The sequence below is a fragment of the Ambystoma mexicanum genome, chromosome 10 (assembly GCF_040938575.1).
Source record: "Ambystoma mexicanum isolate Mex_15411 chromosome 10, UKY_AmexF1_1, whole genome shotgun sequence".
Taxonomy (NCBI): domain Eukaryota; kingdom Metazoa; phylum Chordata; class Amphibia; order Caudata; family Ambystomatidae; genus Ambystoma; species Ambystoma mexicanum.
The window spans coordinates 808,323,356-808,343,688 of record NC_090932.1 but is presented as its reverse complement, the minus strand read 5'-3'; the positions used below and the strand labels follow the sequence as shown (position 1 = coordinate 808,343,688).

At 48.0% G+C, this 20,333-nt stretch overlaps 1 protein-coding gene across 2 annotated transcripts in view; it reads right to left on the bottom strand.

The window, feature by feature from the left end:
• Nucleotides 1–8,983: 8,983 nt before the first annotated feature.
• NMD3 (NMD3 ribosome export adaptor) overlaps nt 8,984–20,333 on the bottom strand; it is a 379,934-nt gene continuing 368,584 nt past the window's right edge. For both annotated transcript variants that reach the window (XM_069618472.1, XM_069618471.1), the window contains one exon: nt 8,984–9,239. In XM_069618472.1, coding sequence (XP_069474573.1) covers nt 9,106–9,239 — 134 coding nt within the window. In that variant the 3' untranslated portion in view covers nt 8,984–9,105. The remainder of the gene's footprint in view (nt 9,240–20,333) is intronic.

Below are 20,333 nucleotides of genomic sequence, written 5' to 3'. Positions count from 1 at the left end.
ATATATATATATTTTTTTTAAAGGCAAACGACTAGCCAGATAGGAGCAGTCACCTCAGAGCCATCACCAGACGTCTCTTCGCTTAGATAGGTATGCCAGGCCATAACAACTTTCTGAGCGGGGATGGAAGGGAGGGGGTGATGAGGAATCTGCAGGACAAGAATCCATAGAAAGATCATTACAGTAAGTAATTTCTCCTTCAATGTATTGCTGTTCTCCTGTAAATAACTCATCTGATAGACTCCCCAAGCAGTTAGGAAGACTGAGGTGGGCAGAAAGTGTTACAGTAGCAGATTTTGCAGCACTGCCCTACCAAAACGTGCATCAGCCCCGTGGGCAACATCGAGACATTAGTGCCTGGTAAATGTGTGAAAAGATGACCGTGTGGCCGCACGACAAATGTCCCTGATGGGAACTTCCCTCTGTAAGGCTGTAGAAGCCGAAACTCCTCTTGTCGAGTGTCCCCTGATGCCGGAAGGAAGCTCCTTGCCTGCAGATTGGTAGCACTCAGCGATGCACAGAATAATCCATCGCAATAGAGTCTGCTTTGTTACGGGTAGACCTTTGCGAGACAAAGAATGGGCCACGAACAGCTGATCAGATTTCCGGAACTAGACGTACTAGCGACATAAAAGCTCAAAGCTCTTTTGGGGTCCAAGCAATGGAACCTCTCCTCCTCAAAGGGATGTGGTGGAGGGTAGAACAATGGTAGGTTTATGGACTTAGAAAGGTGGAATTCAGATACCACTTTAGGAAGAAAGCCAGGTCTTACTTTAAGGGAAATCCTTTCCCGAAAGAACCGTAGGAACGGGGATTGCAACATAAGGCCTGAAGTTCGCTAACTCTCCTGGCTCATGTAATCGCAACCAAAAAGGCAGTCTTCAATTACAGCAGCCGTAATGAACAGGAATGCATGGGCTCAAAGGTAGTCGCCATCAAAAACGTTAGAACTAGATTCAAATCCCAGTCTGGGACAACAAAGGGAGTTGGCGGAAAACGTATTTACAAGGCCCTCCAGGAATTGGGCCATATACGGAATCGTAAAGAAGGAACCTTGATCCGGGGACCTTATAAACACAGAGAAGGCAGCACATATCCTTTGACTGTGGTAACCTGAAGAGGCCAGTGACAGAAGGAACTCCATCACTGTGGTGGTGGGGCAAGAGATAGAGTCAGTCTCGTGTTCCCTGCACCACACCTCAAATCTTCTCCAGCTGCACGAGTACAGAGATCTTGTATAAGGCCTGCATGCAGCCAGCAACACCTCAAGTACTTCCTCAGAATGGTCCCAGTCATCATACCTCATGCTCTCAAGAGCCACACATGTAGGTTGAGGGACTCTGGGTTCGGGTGAAGCACATGACCTTCTGACTGGGTCAGGAGATCTGGACACTGAGGCAACCGATGAGGTGGACAAATGGTCAGATCCAGGAGGTTGGAGTACCAAGTTCTCCTTGCCCAGTCTGGGGAGATCAAGATCATGGTTGCACAAAACCTCTTCAACCTCCTGAGAACCCACGGGATGACAGGAACCGGAGGGAAGGCGTAGTGGAGAGGGAAGGTCCAATCCACCAGAAAGGCATCCCCCAGTGAGCCCCTCGCTGGGGATTCCCTCATGCAAAACCATCTGAACTTCCCGTTGGACTCCATGGCAAACAGATCCACTGATGGGGTACCCCAGCGAGAGAAGACCTCCTCTAGGACTTCCTGGCACACCTCCCACTCATGTGAGACCATGCTCTGCCTGCTCAGAGTATACTCAAAGCAGTTCTTTGTCCCTGCCAGATGAACTGCTGAGACCGAGATTTGGTTCTCCAGCAACCAGAACCACAGCTGCATCGCCTCTCTGCGGGGGTAGGGGGGGGAAGAGTGTGTACTACACCCTGCTTGTTCAGGTAGTGCATGGTCACTGTGTAGTCTGCCAGAATCAGGACATGCTTCCCCTTGAGAGACGGGGGTGAAAGCCCTCAGGGCTAACCTGATGGCTTGCAACTCCAGCCGGTTGATGTGCCACCTGGCTTCCATCACGGACCAAAGGCCGCTCAGCTGCAAGTCCACTTAGTGAGCGCCCCAACCCTTCAGAGACTCATCGTGACCACTCAGGCCTAAGGCCATGGAGGCTTTTTGTCGGTCCACCAGCTGAGGTAGTCTACCACGGACCCCGACACCCTGATGGAATCAGTGAGGGCTCTGAGGTACTGCAACCACTGACTTCTTAGAAGCCACTGAAGGGATCTCATGCACAGCTTGGCCTCTGGCATTAGAAAAATACAGGAGGCCATGGGACCCAAGAGGCGGAGGAAGGAAGCTGCTGGTAGGGTAGTGTGGTTCCGAAACAATTCCACTATTTGTGCTATGCTGTTGAACTGGAGACTGGACCGGTGTAACCTGTGACTTCAAGTTCAGGGAGGAGCCCAGCTTGTGCAGTAGCAAACAGGTGTCCTCCCAGATGAGTTAAGACCTGTCCCGCTGACTTCCCTCGGATCATCCAGTAATCCAGGTACAGGAATACATGGGCCCCGGATCTCCTAAGGTGAGCCGCGACTACCACCATGAGCTTGGTGAAGACCTCTGGCGCAGAGGTCAACCCAAAGGGAAGCACCTTGAACTGATAGTGCTTGTCCCCTATGAGGAACCTCAGGAACTTTGTGTGCTTTTGATGTATCGGCACATGGAAATAAGCATCCTGCAGATCTATTGACACAAGCCAGTCCTAAAGCTCGAGAGTGTAGAGAATTACTCTCAATGTCACCCGAGGTCCAGAATGCGATGGAGACCTCCACCCTTCTTGGGCACCAGGAAATAATAGGAATACCAACCCAATCCTCTCTGCTCAGGAAGTACCTCTTACACAGCACCCTTCAACAACAGGGCTCTTCCTGGAGCTCCTGTCCCGGTTGTATTGGAGGAAGTGGAGGTCTGTCCAGAGGTTTTCTTAAAAAGGGCAGACAATAACCCCACCGAACGAGCTGTAGAGCCCAGGCATCGGAGGTAATCTGCCACTGGGGCCAATGTCCTGCCACCGCCAAGTCATAGGAGGGGAAATCAAAGTGGCTTTGAGGGTGGAGCCGCCCCCCCCCCCCCCCACCCCTGCCGCTGCTTGCTGGCCTCTAGAAGCCCCTCTGTCCCTTCTGGAGCACAATAAACGCCTCTGCCCCTGCCTGGTCTGAGGGAGATGCACCTTCCTGTCGTAAGGCACCTAGCACCCTCCTGCTATAAAGCAAATGGCGCTTGTAGCCTGTGCCTCTAGATGCAAAGCGGACAGCAGGTTTGGCCGCAGCTAATTCTGACTCTTTAAACTTTTCCAAAGAATCGTCAGCCTTCTGGCCAAAAAGGAATTCTCCGTCGAAAGGCATGTCAGTACCCTACTTTGGACATTCAGAGAGAAGCCAGAGGTTTTGAGATATGCTTGTCTCCTCAAGACTACAGCTGATCCCATTGAATGGCCCACGCTGTCAGCCACGTCCAGGCCTATTTGCAGCGACTGCCAGGCCACCTCTTTCCCATCATCCACCAGCTGTGTAAATCCATCCTGCATTTCACCTTTGGGAACATACAGAGTTGCATGCTCAATAGCTTTCCATAAGCCAAACAAGTACTTAGCAAACCCACAGGCTACATTGGTGGCTTTCAACAAAATGCTGCCAGAAGTAAAGACCTTCTTGGCCATTGCGTCTAACCTTTCACCTTATCTATCTGGGGGCAGATTAGAAGTGGAGGCTGCAGGTCTGGTGGAGATTGTGGATGCCTGCACCTCAAGCCCTTTCGGTATAAGGGTGAGAAGCCAGAAATGATGGGTCTCTTCTTGCCGGCCTGTACTTCTCCGTAAATATAGAGTTGACCAGGGGAATTGAACAGGGATGCTGCCCCAAAGAGGGTAGGGGATCAGCAATTGCTGGATTGAGTGGCATGTTATGCTCCATCACAGGACCCTCGTCCAATATATCAGTCAGCTCATTGCCCGGAGTAGGCACTGATGCCGACTTTAACCAATGGGTGACTTTAGCATGGTGTGTGTGTGTAGGGCTGACCTTGCTGGAGCTCTAGATCCAGAGACGTGTCCATGCCGCTGGCATCATGCAGCCCTTGGGACAATGCCAACAGATCTGGCTGTTCGTCAAAAACAATCGACTCCTCCTGTCCCAGTATATATAGGAACAATGTCCCCTTGATCATCGCCCTGGTCGGTGCTGAAAATTGACGTCATGGACTCAAAGAAACCTGACCTGGAGAGGGGGACCAAGGATCTGTCACCGACAACAGTACTGAAGGTCTATCATTCGACATCGACCGAATAACCGTTGGTGTCGATCGGGGCTTGGGTACCACTGTGACATCGGGAATGTCAGCCTCGGGAAGGACCAGGCATTGAAGACTTCTGCGCCTCTTTCGGTGTCACGCCCGAAGGCTTCTCCGATGCAGTCGACGGTTTGGCACGTGAGTGGTCAGGAGTACCGAGCGCTGCTTCAGCCACCAAGGCTTGCTGTTCGGGTGGTGCACCTGCACCTGCAGCAGCCTGCATCTTAAACAGAGCCAGCATCTTGCTCTTGAAATCTTCCCACTCCTCTTGAGTGGTCAGCCCAGCCGAGGGCTTACCTTTTTCCAACGACGAGCTGGACCCATGTCAATGACGGTGACGCTTCTTTTTCTTATGCGATGAAGACGAGGAAGAGTGGCTCCTCAAGTGAGACTTTTTGGTCTTCCGTCAAGGCCTTTCCTTCTCCTTTTCGGGGGTGGGCCCTTCAGTCTCGGAAAACCGGTCTATCGGCAGCCGTGTGGATTTCAGAGACGGTCAGCCCAAAGCAAGTTTGGCAGCCCACTCACGTAAAGACTTCAAGTGCATTTTGGAGCATGACGCACATCCCTCCATGTCGTGAACCTTCCCGAGACACCACAGACAACTGTTGTGGGGGTCGGTCATTGACATTTTAAAATGGCAGTCGGTGCACCTCTTAAAGCCTGAAATCCAGGGAGCGGACATGCAGCGGTCGAGGTTTTATAAAGATTTGATGAATTTTAGTAAAAAAAAATAAAAAACTGAGCCAAGACTCAGTGTTGTGTTCCTCACAGTAGCATGTCAAGCGTGCGGAAAAAACCAACTGAGGTATGGGGCGTAGTGACGTGGTATATGTACGACGCCTGCCGTCACATCCGGAGCCGAGCACAGAGCAAGACGGATCGAAAGCAGAGTCGAGGTTGAAGTCTTCAAGCAGCAGAGCTGGATGAGTATATCTATCAGATGAGGAATCTGCAGGAGAAAAGTAATCCATTGAAATTATCTTACTTTTCATCTTTTGCATTGTCAAGGCCAAATCGGTTTGCCACCCGACACCTAACAATGTGCTATTATAAATGATCCTCAGCTGGCAAAAATGAGATTTTTTTAATCATTTGGGTAGTATATAATACTCAAATACACATCTCTGATTTAATCTTATTTTTCTGGAATTATGGCTCTTCAGCATCTCCCACAAGGGATTGAAATGGTTTGGGATTTTTTTTTAAAAAAAAGGTGTGATGTTCCTTCTATACCCCCAAATTGATTGGCGGTATTTTATCCTTCATCATGGTATTTAGCGCTGGTGTATGGCTTTCTGGAATGTGATCCCAGTTTCACGTTGCCCTACTTCTTGGCTAATTTCCCTTTTGTGATATGTAAACACCCATAAATGTTTCTGAAACAATTAGTGTGGGGGACCCATTGGTTTCCCTCTTCGGGGTCATAATTAAGTATGTCCAGTCCTGAGAGGTATGTGTCCTTTTGAGCCGTATGGTGAATGGACGGCTTTCAGCGCAGAAATCCCTGCACCTTATAAACACTTTTTTGGTGTTTTATCCTTGTTTGACGGCAAACATTTTCAGTGATGCAATGTTTTTTAGAGTTGAAATAATCATCTGCACCAAAATGCATTTCAGTGAATAAATGGGGTTGTGCACACAAAAAATTCCCCACCTGATTGGTGCCTTTACTTCTCATGGCGTCTTGATGGCACTTGCATTTTGAATTTGTGCTTTCCAATGCCATGTTTGCTTCTTCCCACTTGTGGAGTCAACTGTTTTTTCGGAGCCTTCTGTGCACTGGGGGCAGCTTTAACAGTAGGTATGGTGTCCTTCACTAAACAGGCTTTAACGTTGGCCCTGGTTTTAGGATTTGCAGCAAAGACAGCCACTTGATACCCACTAGTTGGTTCTGAGGCAGATTCACCTTCAAAATCATCGACCCCCAAGTTTCCACCAACCCCCTCCCCCCCCAAAACAGTGTCAGGGTTTCTGATCGGCCAGTCTCCAAGGCGTTGGCCACATAGTACTGCACTTTATATATGGGACTATAAAGCGTAGATCTTTCTGGGAAGCAACGGAATGCTGTACAAAGGGGACACACAGAGGCAGGTGCTGGGGTAGCAGAGGAGCTAGGATGGATTTGCGGCTCAAGAGGAGGGAGGGGGGAAATAGGACAGTGGTGCAATCAGGGATGGGTGAAATGATCTTCGAAGAGTAGGGTTTTTAGGACTTTCCTGAAATGTCGGATGGAGGCGGTCAGTCGTATTTGCATTGGTAACACATTGGTGGATAGTGTGCTTTGCAGGAAAAGTCTGGTTTACTGTTTCCCCTATTGCAGTTTTTTTCTAGCCTGGCGATGATGTAACTTGCAGTGGTGCACTGGCTTAACAAGATGGCGAATTTCTCAGTCAAGTAGAGTGATGTTTGGAAGAGGGGCAACATTTAAACAGTGTTTGGTCCATGAAGTCAAAACCTTAATGAGGGAGGTTTGTAATCATCCAAAATATTCCACATTCTTATACAACCCATCACGTCGCCAGCCCGATATTCAATGCTTCTCCATGTCAAGAAGGCTTAGATGCTGTTCTTTACTTTTCTCACCTTCTCTTGGTGAACGAAACCATGGGTGGAAAGAAAATCTGAGGGGAGCGTCAACTGTAGCACCATTGCGGGTAGCAACAATACATCATGCACAGTGACTATTTCAGAAAAACCTGTTGACACCTTAGCTAAAAATCAAAAACAAATTGTACTACTGCGGTCCAACCACTAGAGGTTTGTTTATGCATACATGTGCATCTGAAACAGAGTTCACTGTGTGGAAAATTGGTTATTTTCAAATGGGCCAGTACTGTAGGTACCACCTTAAAGAAGCACTCACTTGTGCACCCCCTCCTTCTGAGGCCTTCTGCCGATCCTTCCTATCTAGCAAACTACTGCCCGATCTCTATCACTCCTTTCCTGGGCAAACTCCTGGAAATGCTGGCCATCACCCAACGTACTCTCCATACTGAATCTGTTGGTTGTCTCCATGACCATCAGTCTGGCTTTAGAGCAGCCAGAAGAACGGAAACTGCTCTCCTGAGCACCCATGAAGACCTGCCCTCAAATCCTGACTGTAGCCTTCCTTCTGTCCTCATCCTCCTTGATTTTTCCTCTACTTGAGACATGGTCAACCACGCCATCCTCATCAATCAACTCCGGGAAAACCTGGGCATCACGAATCAGGCCCTAGCCTGGTTGACCTCCTTCCTCTCCGATCGACCCTCCCAGGTCCAACTGGAGTCCTTTCTCTTCATCACCTCTCTCCCCACTTGTAGTGTTCAGCAATTTTTGATTATTGAATCATAAATATGCCTAACCAGAATTACTGAAACCTCAACACACTAGTAGGAAGCTTTCAAGATTTAAAAGTAAGGGTGCTATCTCAATTGGCACATTTATCTGCACGAATATAAGAGACATGGCTATCTTGCTGAACATGTACACCTCTGTACCTGTGGCTACAAACAATGCTGGTTGCAATTTGACACAGAGAATCAGACTTAACACCAAAAAGTTTTAACTGTGAGAAAAGAGCAAGACCATTTCTGAAAGAGGCTTGGATTGATGCACGTATATAAATGTTTTGAACATAAAATTGTACCATGGCTTCAAACTATATAACTGTAATAACACATTTCACTCACTTTTACTAGCATTACATATTGCTGTGGGATAGTTTACAAAGTTAAGATGTTGGCGATTGGGCCATTTGTTTTAAATACAAATGGATGCAATACTATGCAGACCGAAAACCTGAAACAATCAGGCATGCAGTTATGCATAGTAAACCTCCAAGACAAAGAGCAGCAGAAATTGAAAATATGCTTGTTCTTTTATGAATCCAAACTATGGCATAAGTAACGAGAAGACATTAGGTTAACCAAAATTTCACACTTATGGATGCAACTCCGATATGTGGTGAATTTTGCTGCATGAGGCTCAGGTCTTTCAATTTCCCACATGCCCTTCTGTATTCTACACTGGGACATTTGTACAACCCCATTAAATATGTCCCTCAATACCATCCGCTTCACTCCTCTAAATCACTTCGAAGTATGCTAAGTTTTGCATGGAGGACTGTACTAAAACCCCACCTGAAAAAATACATTATGTGGCTTTAGGGAAAAATAGGCATTTGGCAACAAATTAGTACCTATCATACAACACTTAGACTGTTGCAAGAAACAGAACTGGGTAGCAAAAGATGCAGGGTCTCTAACTACTGGGGACTACCCACTACATTGCATAAGCAGAGCAGACATGCAGAAAAGCATCAGAGAAAATAAAGTGCTTATGTAAATGATATGCCAAGCTCTGTGTGCGATTTTCTTTGCTGATCTTATGTGGCCACCATCTGATTAGGTCCCTGAGACTTCAGAAGCTTATGCATCTACAATCTCAGTGTAATATTTTCTGTTAGTCCAATAAAAGGTATCACAACATGGATTTTGTTTGATTTTGCAAACCACATTCTTCAACTGAAAAATAAGTTCTAACTGGAGAATAAAAATCAGAAGGCAAGCTTTACACACATTTAAAAATGGCTTTACGATTAACTTAATGATACAGTTGTACGGTACATTAAGGATATCAAGAAAGCAGCTCATGCTGCAGAGCAGATTTAATGTGTTATAGGAAATGAAATACAAATTATAACTTAAAGTTTGGCAATGTTGTTTAATCATCCATTAACAAATTAAGACTGCAAAGGTGGTTATCCAGAATAATTATTTCAAGGTCTTTTTGTTGCATGTCACACATGATCACACTTGTTAGCGCTCATTCGGTTAACATCTCTGCTCCTTCTCCACCGGTGGCATCCAGGGAGATATGCAGATCCTCTATCATCTCTGCCAGGCTGATCCGAGGGGCTCCCTCTTCATCAGTGTCACTTTCCACCAGGATGTTTGTATCTAAGGGAAAATGGCATACGTTTATTCGAATGTTTCCAAAAGTTGCAATATATACATAGACATTCAACATTAAATTAAAAGGAAAAGCATGCAATATCTATATACTATGCATCTAATATTCTTATTACAGGTCTATAGCTTTAATAAGAATAGCACAACTACTCTTATTACAGTTACATTGTGACATCACAATGGCTGCTGCGAGAGCCCTTGCATTGGGTGAAAAGCTGCTCACAACAGATTATACAAAAAAAACAAAAGTACCTAATTACTGCCATAACCATGCCATATTACTTTCTTTTGAATATATTTTTGTCTGAGTTGAAAGATAGAGACATTTTGATGTTGTGTACATATATAGTGTACTGCTGTTCTCTAGTTATAGGATACACCTTTTTCTAAACCATAATGCTGTCTTTTGAATTAATCTCTTATTAAACTACTAAACATATTTGTAACATTACAATTCATGTTGGCATGTTTTCCAGCTCATCAGATTCTACATGTATGAATTGTAATGTTACAAATATGTTTAGTAGTTTAATAAGAGATTAAATCGGGTATGGGCTTGCAAATCAAGTTGACTATTTTCCTTCTTGGGCTCCACACAGTGTATAAAAAGAAGGCAACTGTGGCTAATGAGATCTATAGTATATTTGGTTAAGTGATATGCTACTGATACAGTTACTACTCCCTTAGCATTGACAATGGGTTTCACCCATTTTCTGCACAGGCTGTTGTACCTTGAGAAGAGCAGCAAATGTATAATGTCTCAGCAGCACTGCAAACGGATAAGACCATGGTATTATTAGCAGGAACCTACTTGGAACTAGACGTGGTGCCTTTATTTAAATACATCCATTGCAGGATTACATGGTGCTCCTGAATGCAAAAGGACAGTCCATCAGCCTTTGTATTGCGAGGAATCTGAGGGCTTCCTCACATCTTTCCCCAAAACATCCTCCCGCCCCAGGTAGCCAGGGAAAGGCTGTTGCTTTCGGATCCTGACCCTGGGGGTGGATATGCAAGGGAGGATGAGGAACCGTTGGGTGAGACGCGGTAGCCCCCATTTCCCTTTCATCACAAATCAAATGTCCCCCAGGATTTTATGGGATATTTCCAATCCCTTCCCTATTGTGTTAGAAAACCATCTCCTAATGTATACCACTGTGGCACTGAGACGAGGAAGAGGCCACCTAGTAACTTACACGTATCCATTATTAATACAGACATAAATATCACTCTGGTACTGGGACGAGGAAGAGGGATGGCGAGTGTCAAGACCGTTGTGAAAACAAGTTCAATGGCCTACACCTGAAGCCAGGGGGGCGGTAAAAATGGGCTGCTCAGGTGAGGCTAATGGAGGAAGTAAGGAAATTGAGATCAGCGTTGTGAAGAGAGCTTGGAGCGCTTGCGAGTGAGCGAGCGACAGCAGAGGCAATGTGATTGCCAGTCCCAAGTTGTGAAAAATAGATGTTGTTGGAGGACTACGATAATGTAAAAGTTAAGAAACAAAACGGTTTGTGAATACGGAACAGTATCGAAATTGAGACAGTCACGGAAGTGCCAGAAAAGCAGTAAACTTGGAACTGAATAAGAAACCTGTGAGCAGGGTGCAAATTCCCAGCAGGAGAGTACACTGGGAATTTGCTGTTACTTTGTTTTGATGTGCATGAACTGAACTTTTGAATACGGAACCAAAGGAAAGTAATAATGAGTGAATGCCACATGAGTGGAAAGCAGCGGAAAAGCGTTACCTGATACAAAGGAACTGTGAATCATGGAAACTAAAGAAATCAAGTGTTATTAATTAACGTTAAGAACTGTGAATTGTACAAGCAGAGGAAAAACAAGCATTGGCAAGAGCCATAAGGACATCAGCAACTGTTCAAATTGCAAGTTAAAATTGTGGCAACATTAGGAGAAAGTGTGATAATCCAGAAAGTGAATGGTGGCAAAACAAGTGTTGAAAAGGACTGCAAGAATATACCACAGTTGAGCTGAAGCAGTGGCGGTGAAACCGTGGAAAAGAAGCCAATCAGGTGTGTTGGTTGCGTGACTTATAATGGGCGGACTGTGTGGTCTCTCAACTGCGCCTAGACCGACAACACCCCACTAAAAAGAAGCCACTATACGTTTATGGTTGAATATCCAGAGGAACTTGCCCGTTGTGAACTTCAAGAGTTGAACTTTATGATATTGATGAAAGGGCCAAAAGGCCTGAGGAATTGTGTTCTTGTGAAAACAGTGAGAGACTTGAAAGCTTGAGGTAGGGAACCTCTTGTACTTAAGAGTGAACTATTTGGAATCCTTGGGAAGGGTGAACCCCTTTACGACCAAGAGCTGCAAGATGCTCTGAACTTTTGTTTGAACACTTTTTCATTTGATGCTGACATCCATACAAACTTTGAACAAATATATGTGAGGGCAAGTATAGGTTTTCGACACAAACAGACATTTACTTTGGACTTCCTGACACAGACTATCCTTAGTTTTAGTTGGGTAGTGAAATCCCACCTTAGTATAGGGCAAGATAGGCATTAGACCAACCTCTGAGATTTTAAAAAAAGTTTGCAACCCGAACTTTCTTCAGTTGTCTGTCTCTACTTCCTGATGCCTTCACAGTATGCATTGAAAATGTAAGTTTTGTATCTCTGTTCCTGCTTTAATCTGATAATGTATGACTACCACTAGAAAACACTTTGCAGCCTTATAGGACAAGCGTACAGGACTTGTAGTGTGTAGTGGCTTTCTGAATGTTGGTACTGCAGGTCATCCATGAATGTTGATGCAAGTTTGTGACTGATCGCACTGGAGAATGTGGAGTGCTTGAGTGTGAATGTCCTGAATGTGTCGGTTGGGGGGTCTGATCTGGAGTGAATAAGAATGGCCGGTGGCTGGTGTCTCCTGCATGTAGGATACACGTATCTGGAACCCTGAATATACAGTGTATATGCATAACAAATCTTACCTGGACTTTCTAAACAAGTGGCCCACCACTGATCTGTGCCTGGACTCCTTCCTATCCTCTCTTGGCTGCTAAATTTGGCAATGACTGGACAAGGACCCACAAGAACTACAAGGACATAAACAGGTAACTAGTGTTGTTGTGGGGGGAGCAGCCAAAGATGGAGTACCTACTGCCCCCAAGGTGTTACCCATCCTCTTAATCTGCTGAACTAGGATGGCATACTAAACACTGCCACTGCCCGACAACCACTCAAGACATGGGAACCCTTCGGCCCAAACAAGTTCATAGGACAGTCAGCAGATGCCAGCTCCAGCATTACAATCCTCATTTTGCGATGTGTTAAGACTCTAGGACTCGTTTGACAACATACGATGCGCCAATCTGAAGCTTCCCAGTGACTGTTGTTAGGTAGAATTTCCTTTTTGAGTGTAATTCTCCCCACTTTGCGAGTCCCCCAGCACTTTTTGCTGAAGTCTTGGTTTTTATATTTTTCCACACTCACTCTTTTACTCTGTACTTGGGAACCTTTTCTTACCTCTTTTTGGTACTCTTTAATGAGTTATGCTTTCCTCCATGTTTTCAGTTATCTACGTTTTATTATTGGAGCATGCAGGACTTTCTGTGCAGTGTTGCTGTAAGCTTCTTGAGCTTTGGGTTTTATTTTACCTACGTTAACATGTTACCAGGGAAGGGGGGGCAACCTTTTGTCCCTCCTGTATTTTATTCAGTGAGATTAGCACACCCCACCTTATGTGGAGTGCTGAGGGGAAACATGGTCTCACTTTCCTTGCTGTTCCAGTAACTTTTAGTTAGTGTTACAAAATCATCTGACAGGCTGGTGGCAGTGTACCTTTTTGCTCGACATTTGTGGACTTTTGTCGCAGGCTGCCATCGCAGCTGCAACAAGGGACACTAGGGTCACCATTTTCCTAAAATGGAGGCTGTACTTTTCTAAGCCCTATTCATGTTGACTTGTTCTTACATGAGGCTTCTTCTACTTGCTTTAGTGAGGGAGGGCTTGATGGGCCTTTTGTCTTTCGCAGGCTTCCCTTGGAAAGCCCACCAAGGCTCTCTGAGTGCCTGAAAGGACAGGAAGTGGGGTAGGTGACCCAAACTCCCCTGATCTTTGTCCTACAATGAGCCTGCCCGGAACCAGTTTGAACTGGGAGGCTGGCTGTCCCCTTTAGTCACCCCCTAGATTTGCATGAAAGGCTTGTCTGTTGATTGGTGGGCTCAGCCAGTTTCTTGCATAAAAGGTGAGGGTGCTGGAGCTGAACCTCAGAGTCCACAGGACTGAAGATCCGAAGAGAAATTCCTAGAAGGGCATCCCAGCAACTTCCAAGCGACCGCCATAGCCGTTGAGTGACCGCTGCAGACCAGCCGCCGTAATTCCAAGCGAGAGGAAAGATCTCTGAAATACTTCTTACTGCCCTTGTCCTGATAGGCCTAACCAGTCTCAAGACCACCTGCATTTTGCACCATCCCACAACGAGCTGCGACCCTCCCTGGCTGAAAACTCCCAATACGCTGGGACCTGTGCCATTTTGCGGTGCAACCTCATGTGAAGCGTGGTTTTGGCTGAAACCTTGTGGGCATCCATCTGGGCATCATTCTGGGCTCTTTAACTCCTAGAATTCCCCTTAGCTGAGTGGTGCACCGAGAACCGAAGCAAAGTCTACCGGACGACAACCGTCACTGACCCGAAGCCTGTGAAGGGGTTTCAATGCACTAGTGCCACAAAGATCCACTGCTGGGCGTCCCACTGCTTGAGTGCATACGTCTGTTACCTCCAAAGTTCCTTCTTTAGCCGCCCAGGCCAAGAAACTCAAATCAGGGACAACTGTCGCCTCACCTTGGGAACGGTCCTGTTACATCAAGTTCTTCATTGAAAAGGTACTGTCCTAAGCATAAGTACGTACCTTGGTCTCACTCCGTTGTTCTTGAAGGGCTGCAGTTAAGCCATTACTTGCACACCCCTCCAGGGCACCCTGAGTCCCATTGGGGTGAACAACCCATTGGGTTCTAAACTGCCACACTGGTACTTACCTGCAAACCTGAAGAAAACCTTCTTAGACTCAACTCTGTCTGTAGTTTACCTACTCAGCACTTGGTCACTGGACCCAAGAGCCCCCTTTGATCAGATTCACCTAGTATAGGGTTGGAATTTTTAAAGATTGGTTAAGCAGGGGTTAACTGAAGTTGCAAGAGTTTATCTAAAATGTGGTTATTTGCTCCAGTAGCTTCTCTCACCTTTGTGTTGGTTTATATTGATTTAAAGTGTGCTAACTTTTAATTCTACTATGATATTACTATGTGAATACATGACTTATTTCTCAAGCCTTAGTGTATATCAAATAAATGAATGTTTTATATAACTGCTAGTGTGTCAGTGTTTCCTTGAACCAATTGTACGCTTTAAGTACTGTGTGCCTCACTACAGCCCTTCTCCCTTCTAGACCAAGCCTGGCTGCTCAGCCATTGCTACCAAACCTTTGGGTAGCTCAGGCTAAACCTAAGGGATATAACCCAGTCACCTAAGGTGGGCTTTTCCAAGTTCTGTCACAGACCGTAATTTATATAAAACTCCATAACATTGCCCTCCATCCATCTGTGTTGGGAAGCGGGAACAAGCTAACGGATTAAGAAAAAGTGCACATCTTGGGCAGTACAGGCATTATGCTAGGTTTCCGCTGCATGTACAGTTCGTCCCAGCTCAAGGGCTCACCAAGCAGCTGTTCTTGGTGGGCTGTTAGCATGGGGAAGCCAAAGGACTCGTGGTGGCATGGTGTAGGCAGACATCGTATATCAGCATAGGCAAGTGGATTGGAGCCCGCTCACATAGGGGGTTTGCTGCACCGAGAGGCCTCGTACTGTGAATCCAGTCGCTGCATGGGACCACAAGGATGTCGGCATGGGAGTAGCTGGGGGCTGCACCCTGCTCAGCATCACAAGTCAAATGATGATATCACGGAATGCTGTGGCCTCTTGTCCACCTCCTCATTCACCACTGATGCATGCTAAGTCAACACTCAGCGTCAGGGAAACCAAAGCCGTGCCTCACCAGGAGGGTGGCGCCTCTGTGTCGAAGCCAGTCTTGAACATACTTGGACGGACCTTCTCAACAAACACGATTCCTTATGGGACGGATAATCATATTTTTCAGCAAGACATTCAACAATGCAGCAACTGATGGAAACTTTGGGCGAGACAATGCCATTAAATTATAATACTCACCGTAGTGACTAACTTACTCTTAGTCCATAGTGCCCTTTCCTCCATACTGCATGGGCGTTCCTCCTAGGGATGGGAGACAGAACCTTTTTCACCAGAATAAAATCTTCTTCCCCATTAAATTTAGAGGCGCGCAGGGGTGCAGCCTTGGGAGCATGCTCTCCCGCCTCCGCCCATCGGAGCCACTCAGTCCCCATTGACGCGTCGACAATATTACCATTGCCTAATGACACTGGTTTTATTAGGGGGGAGGATGGTAGGACGTATGGAGGAAAGGGGACTGAACTAAGAGTACGCTAGTCACTACGGTGAGTAACTTATAATCACTGTTGCGTCCCGTCCCCTTTACTCCATACTGTATGGGCGATTACAACTGAATGTAGCCGTAGGGTGGAGAGGTGACCCTCTTTAAGAAAACAAGTTCCTTAGTACTGCCTGCCCAAATGCTGAGTCCTACCTGGAGCCGGCATCCAAACAGTAGTGCTTGCAAAAAGGTGAGGGAGTAGCCCACGTGGCCGCCCTGCTGATGACATGCCATGGGACATGTCTCTGGAATGCGACCGCCGTGGCCTTGGCTCTGATAGCGTGGGCACGCATGTTACCTGAAGTGACTTGTGCTGCCCCTCATAGGTCTCCTTAATGGCTGCGATCATCCATCTTGCTATGGAGACTTGGAAGCCTGATAACCTGGCCTTGATGCTCCGAAGGTGATAAATAGAGCCTCCAACTCGCGGAAGCTCTTGGTTCTGTCTAGATAACGCTCGACTGTCATCTCAGCAGTGCAGGACCCTCTGAGCATCGTCCTTGGGGTCTGCAAATAAAGTCGGGAGCACTATCTCCTCATTTAGGTGGAACGCCAAGGCTACCTTAGGTAGGAGCGCAGGGCGCGTTCCGAGGACAACCTTGTCCCTTTGAAAGGTAGTGTATGGCTCAGAAGCCACCAGTGATTGAATCTCGCTGACACGACATGCCGACATAGGATCCACCAACCGGGTTGACTTCATGGTGACCAGCTTGATGTCAGCGGACGCCATTGGCTCAAAAAGTTTTCTGCGCCAAGGCACCCAGCATACTATTGCGGTCCCACACAGGGTGGAGCTTCTTAATGGGCGGGTAGTGCCTAGTGAGTCCCGTCCGATGTCGTCTAACCACCGGATTGGCAGACGAGAAAACCTCCTCCTCAGAGTTCCGGTAGGCTCAGATGGCCGCCAGATAAGTGCGGCAGGTGTATCTGCACCCCCAAGTGTGCAAGGTGTGCTGAGAAAGAAAGCACGTTGTCCAGAGCGCAAGTGAGAAGATCGACCTTCTTAGACTGCCCAGTGGCAAAACCTAGTCCACTTGCTTTTGTACTGGCCTCTAGTAGCGTCGCTCCTAGCCCCCTGAATGCCTAGGTTAGCCTGCGAGAGGTGCAGATGCTTCAGCGTGACCTGCTCAGGAACCACACTGCGAGAGCCAACTTCTGCGGGGCGGGGTGGATTACCGTGCACCCCTGCTGTGACATGATATGAGCTGGGCCCTGCGGAAGGGTCATCAGAGGCTGGTCTGACAGACTGAGTAGCTCCGAGAACCATGACTTCGCCGGCCACCACGGAACTATCATAATGATGCAGAGGTGCTGTGACTCTCTTATCTTGCAGATCACCATGTGTACAAGTGGCGTGGGCGGGAAGGCATAGGCGCTCATGCCATTCCACTGTATCTGCAATGCATTGCTCAGAGTCTAGACCCTGTCCCTGCCAGGATGCAAACTGAGGGCACTTCCTGTTGAACCATGTGGCGAAGAGGTCCACCTGTGGATGACCCCATCTGTTGAAGATCACCTGAAGGACCCGATGGTTCAATTGCCATTGGTAATTGTCCACCCCCAGCCTGCTGAGCCTGTCCGCCTCCAGGTTCGACTCACCCAGAAGATGGATCGCTGTCAGGTCAATGTCGTTCGCCAGGCCCCATTCACAGATACTGAACGCCATGGTGCATAGCGGAGGGGACCTGATGCCAACCTGCTTGTTGAGGTAGTACATGCTGGTGGAGTTGTCTGTTGAATGAGATGGTCTTCAGTTCCAGCCAACTGATATGGCCCTCCTGTTCCTGAAGGGACCAAACTCTATGGACGCTGTGGTTGTCCAGGGTAGCTCCCCAGCCCTCCAAGGACGAATCCATGGTAATGGTAACCTGCAGTGCTGGTTGTCGGAAGGGCCTGCCTATCCTCAGATTGCAGTCCGTGCTCCACCAGACTATGTCCGGTGTAGGATGGGATGAATGCTGACGAGTTCCGCCTCCGAGCATTGCTCCTGTTTCCATAAGGCTGCGAAGTGCAGCTGTTATCTCATTGTGTAGATTACTGCCAGAAGACATGCTGCCATAATACCCAGTATGTGTTGGTACCAATAAGCCGAGGTCAGCCCCTCTGCTGAGAAAGTGACTTGTGGCCTTCTTGATGGCTGCAATCTTTTCCTCCGATGGAAAGACTCTCGGACCTCATATCCCAGATGAGGCCCAGGAAAGTTAGACTCTGCGTCAGTTCCAGCTGAGACTTCTTGGGATTGATGGAGCATCCCAAGCGTGAAGTGTGTTCATGAGGGCGGAGGAGTGATCGACCGCCTCCGGGGATCTCGCCCTGACGAGCCAGTCGTCTTGGTATGGATAGACGTGGTGACCTTGGGCCCAGAGAAGGGCTGCCACTGCATTCATAAGCCTGGTAAAGGCCCTTGGGGCCAAGTTGAGGTTCTAAGTGATCTGGAAATTTCGCATGAGAAAGGTGCGAACTACCAAATGTTTACACCCTTCTCATGCGAACACATACTCACACCCTCACACAACACACCCATAACACATCCCCCACCCACACAGCCAACACACCCCCACCCACACCCCCAACATAAACAAACCCCACTTACCATCTTCACGCCGGGTCCCTGCAGCGCCAGTTGCCTTTCACTTCCGTGATCGGGAACCGGCACTGCAGGGTCCTTTTCTTTTCTTTTTTAACGGAAGGCTGTGGGGGTGTACCCGGCAACCCCCGCTCACTATACTAAAAAGTATAGTGAGCAGGGCGATGCAGGGGACACACCCACAGTCCCCGTTTTTTTTACAATGCTACAACCAAAGGGTCGAACTTTTGGTGTTCGAACCTTTGGTGGTAGCATTTTTAGACCTAATGGTCAAAACGACCAATACCCAAGTTGAGGCCAAAGGGTAGAACCTTGTATTGGAAATGGAAGCCCATGATCCTGAACCTCAGGAAGGACCGATGGGGCTGCCAATTTGGGACGTGTAGGTAAGCATCCTCCAGATCCAGGGAGCACATCCATTCTCCCCTGCACAGTGTCTCTGCAATAAGTGCTGGGGTAACCATCTTGCACTTTTGAAGCGGGAGGTAAGGTTCAGGGTGCAAAGGTACAACACAACTCTCAGGACAGCCTGGTGGTTCTTGTGTATGGTGAAGATCCAGGAGTAGAAGCCCATGCCTCGCTGGGATGCTGGGACTTCTTCCACTGCCTAGCTCTCTACGAGTAATCGAATTTCCGCAAACAGTTGTTGTCCCAATCTGTGGGAGCGGAGGGTAGGAGAGAGAAGAGGAAGGGACCGGTAGGCTGTAGCCCGTCGAAACTACTGACAGGATCCAGGGGTCCACACCAATAGCGTGCGTGGAGAGCAAGCCTGCCTCCCACCAGAGACACGTGGACCCGGAGGAGAGTCATTCCTTCTTTCCCGCTGAGGCGGGGGACTGAAAGAAGCCCTTATTCCCTGCCTTGTGCTGTTTGCGGCAGTGTTGGCACAGAGAGCGGTCCGGTTGCCTGGACCGTTCTTGGAAGCCCCAGAACACGCCAAAGGCCCGACCCTTGTCGGAACGCTGGTGCGTTTGACAAAGTCTTGGGCGTGGACTTTGTAAGGATGGATAACGATTTCGCAATTTGTGAACTGTTTTTCTTCTTATCCAGTTCCTCATCTGTGGAGGAATGAAAAGAGGTTGCTACCCTCAAATGGAAGGTCCAATATGCATTCCTGGATGTCCGGGTTGAACTTGGTAGCCCGGAGCCAGGCCGTCCTCCTCATGTCCGTGGCAATGCAAATGGCACGGCCTGAGGTGTCGATATGCGAGACTGTGGATTCTATGATGTCCTGAGCCACCATCTTCGCTTCAGCCAGCCCTGCCTTGAAGCGTGCCCGACTGTGCACCGTAAGTTCCGGAAGGAAGTCTGCTATTTCCCGCCAAAGCCTCTGCTTAACGGCTGCGAGCATGGCATCTGCATTAGATTGACGAAGGTGTAGCGAGGCGCTGGAGTAGACCTTCTTTCCATAAACCTCCAAGATCTTCTCCTCCTTGCCTAGCAGAGCCGAGGACAAGGTGGCCGATGAAGAGTGGGGCTTTGAGTATATGGAAGCCGCTGCAATCACTGACGTGTGGTAGAGGGTGTGCCGACAATAAGAGTGCATCCCCTCCAACTGCCTATACTTGGCATCGAGGTGCCTGTTGTTGGGCTGCGCTGAACAGGGTTTCAGCCATGCCTTTTTGACCAAGGCGACAATGTCCTTCTGCATCGGAATCCCTGTTCCGAGTTGCAGGGGGGGTAGAGTGAGGACTTCGGCCAGGACCCCCGCCTCTGTTTGATAAACCTCAGGTTGTAGAAGCCCCAAGTATTCAGCCAAACCTGCAAGTCGATCGTGGAAGGCCTCAGCTGATGAGGGTGTGTCAGGGTCATCCTCATTGGTGTCAACCAGGGTGTCCGACTGGTCTGGCGCCGGTGGAGCAGTACTGGGAGCCATTGGCTGAGGTGTGCTGACCGGAGCCAGAGGCTGCTGTGGAATGATCTGAGCTGTAGGAGGCAGGGGAGCCGGAATCGAAGGAGCCAGCGTAGGCAGCTGGGGCTGCACAGGAGCCAGAGGCACCA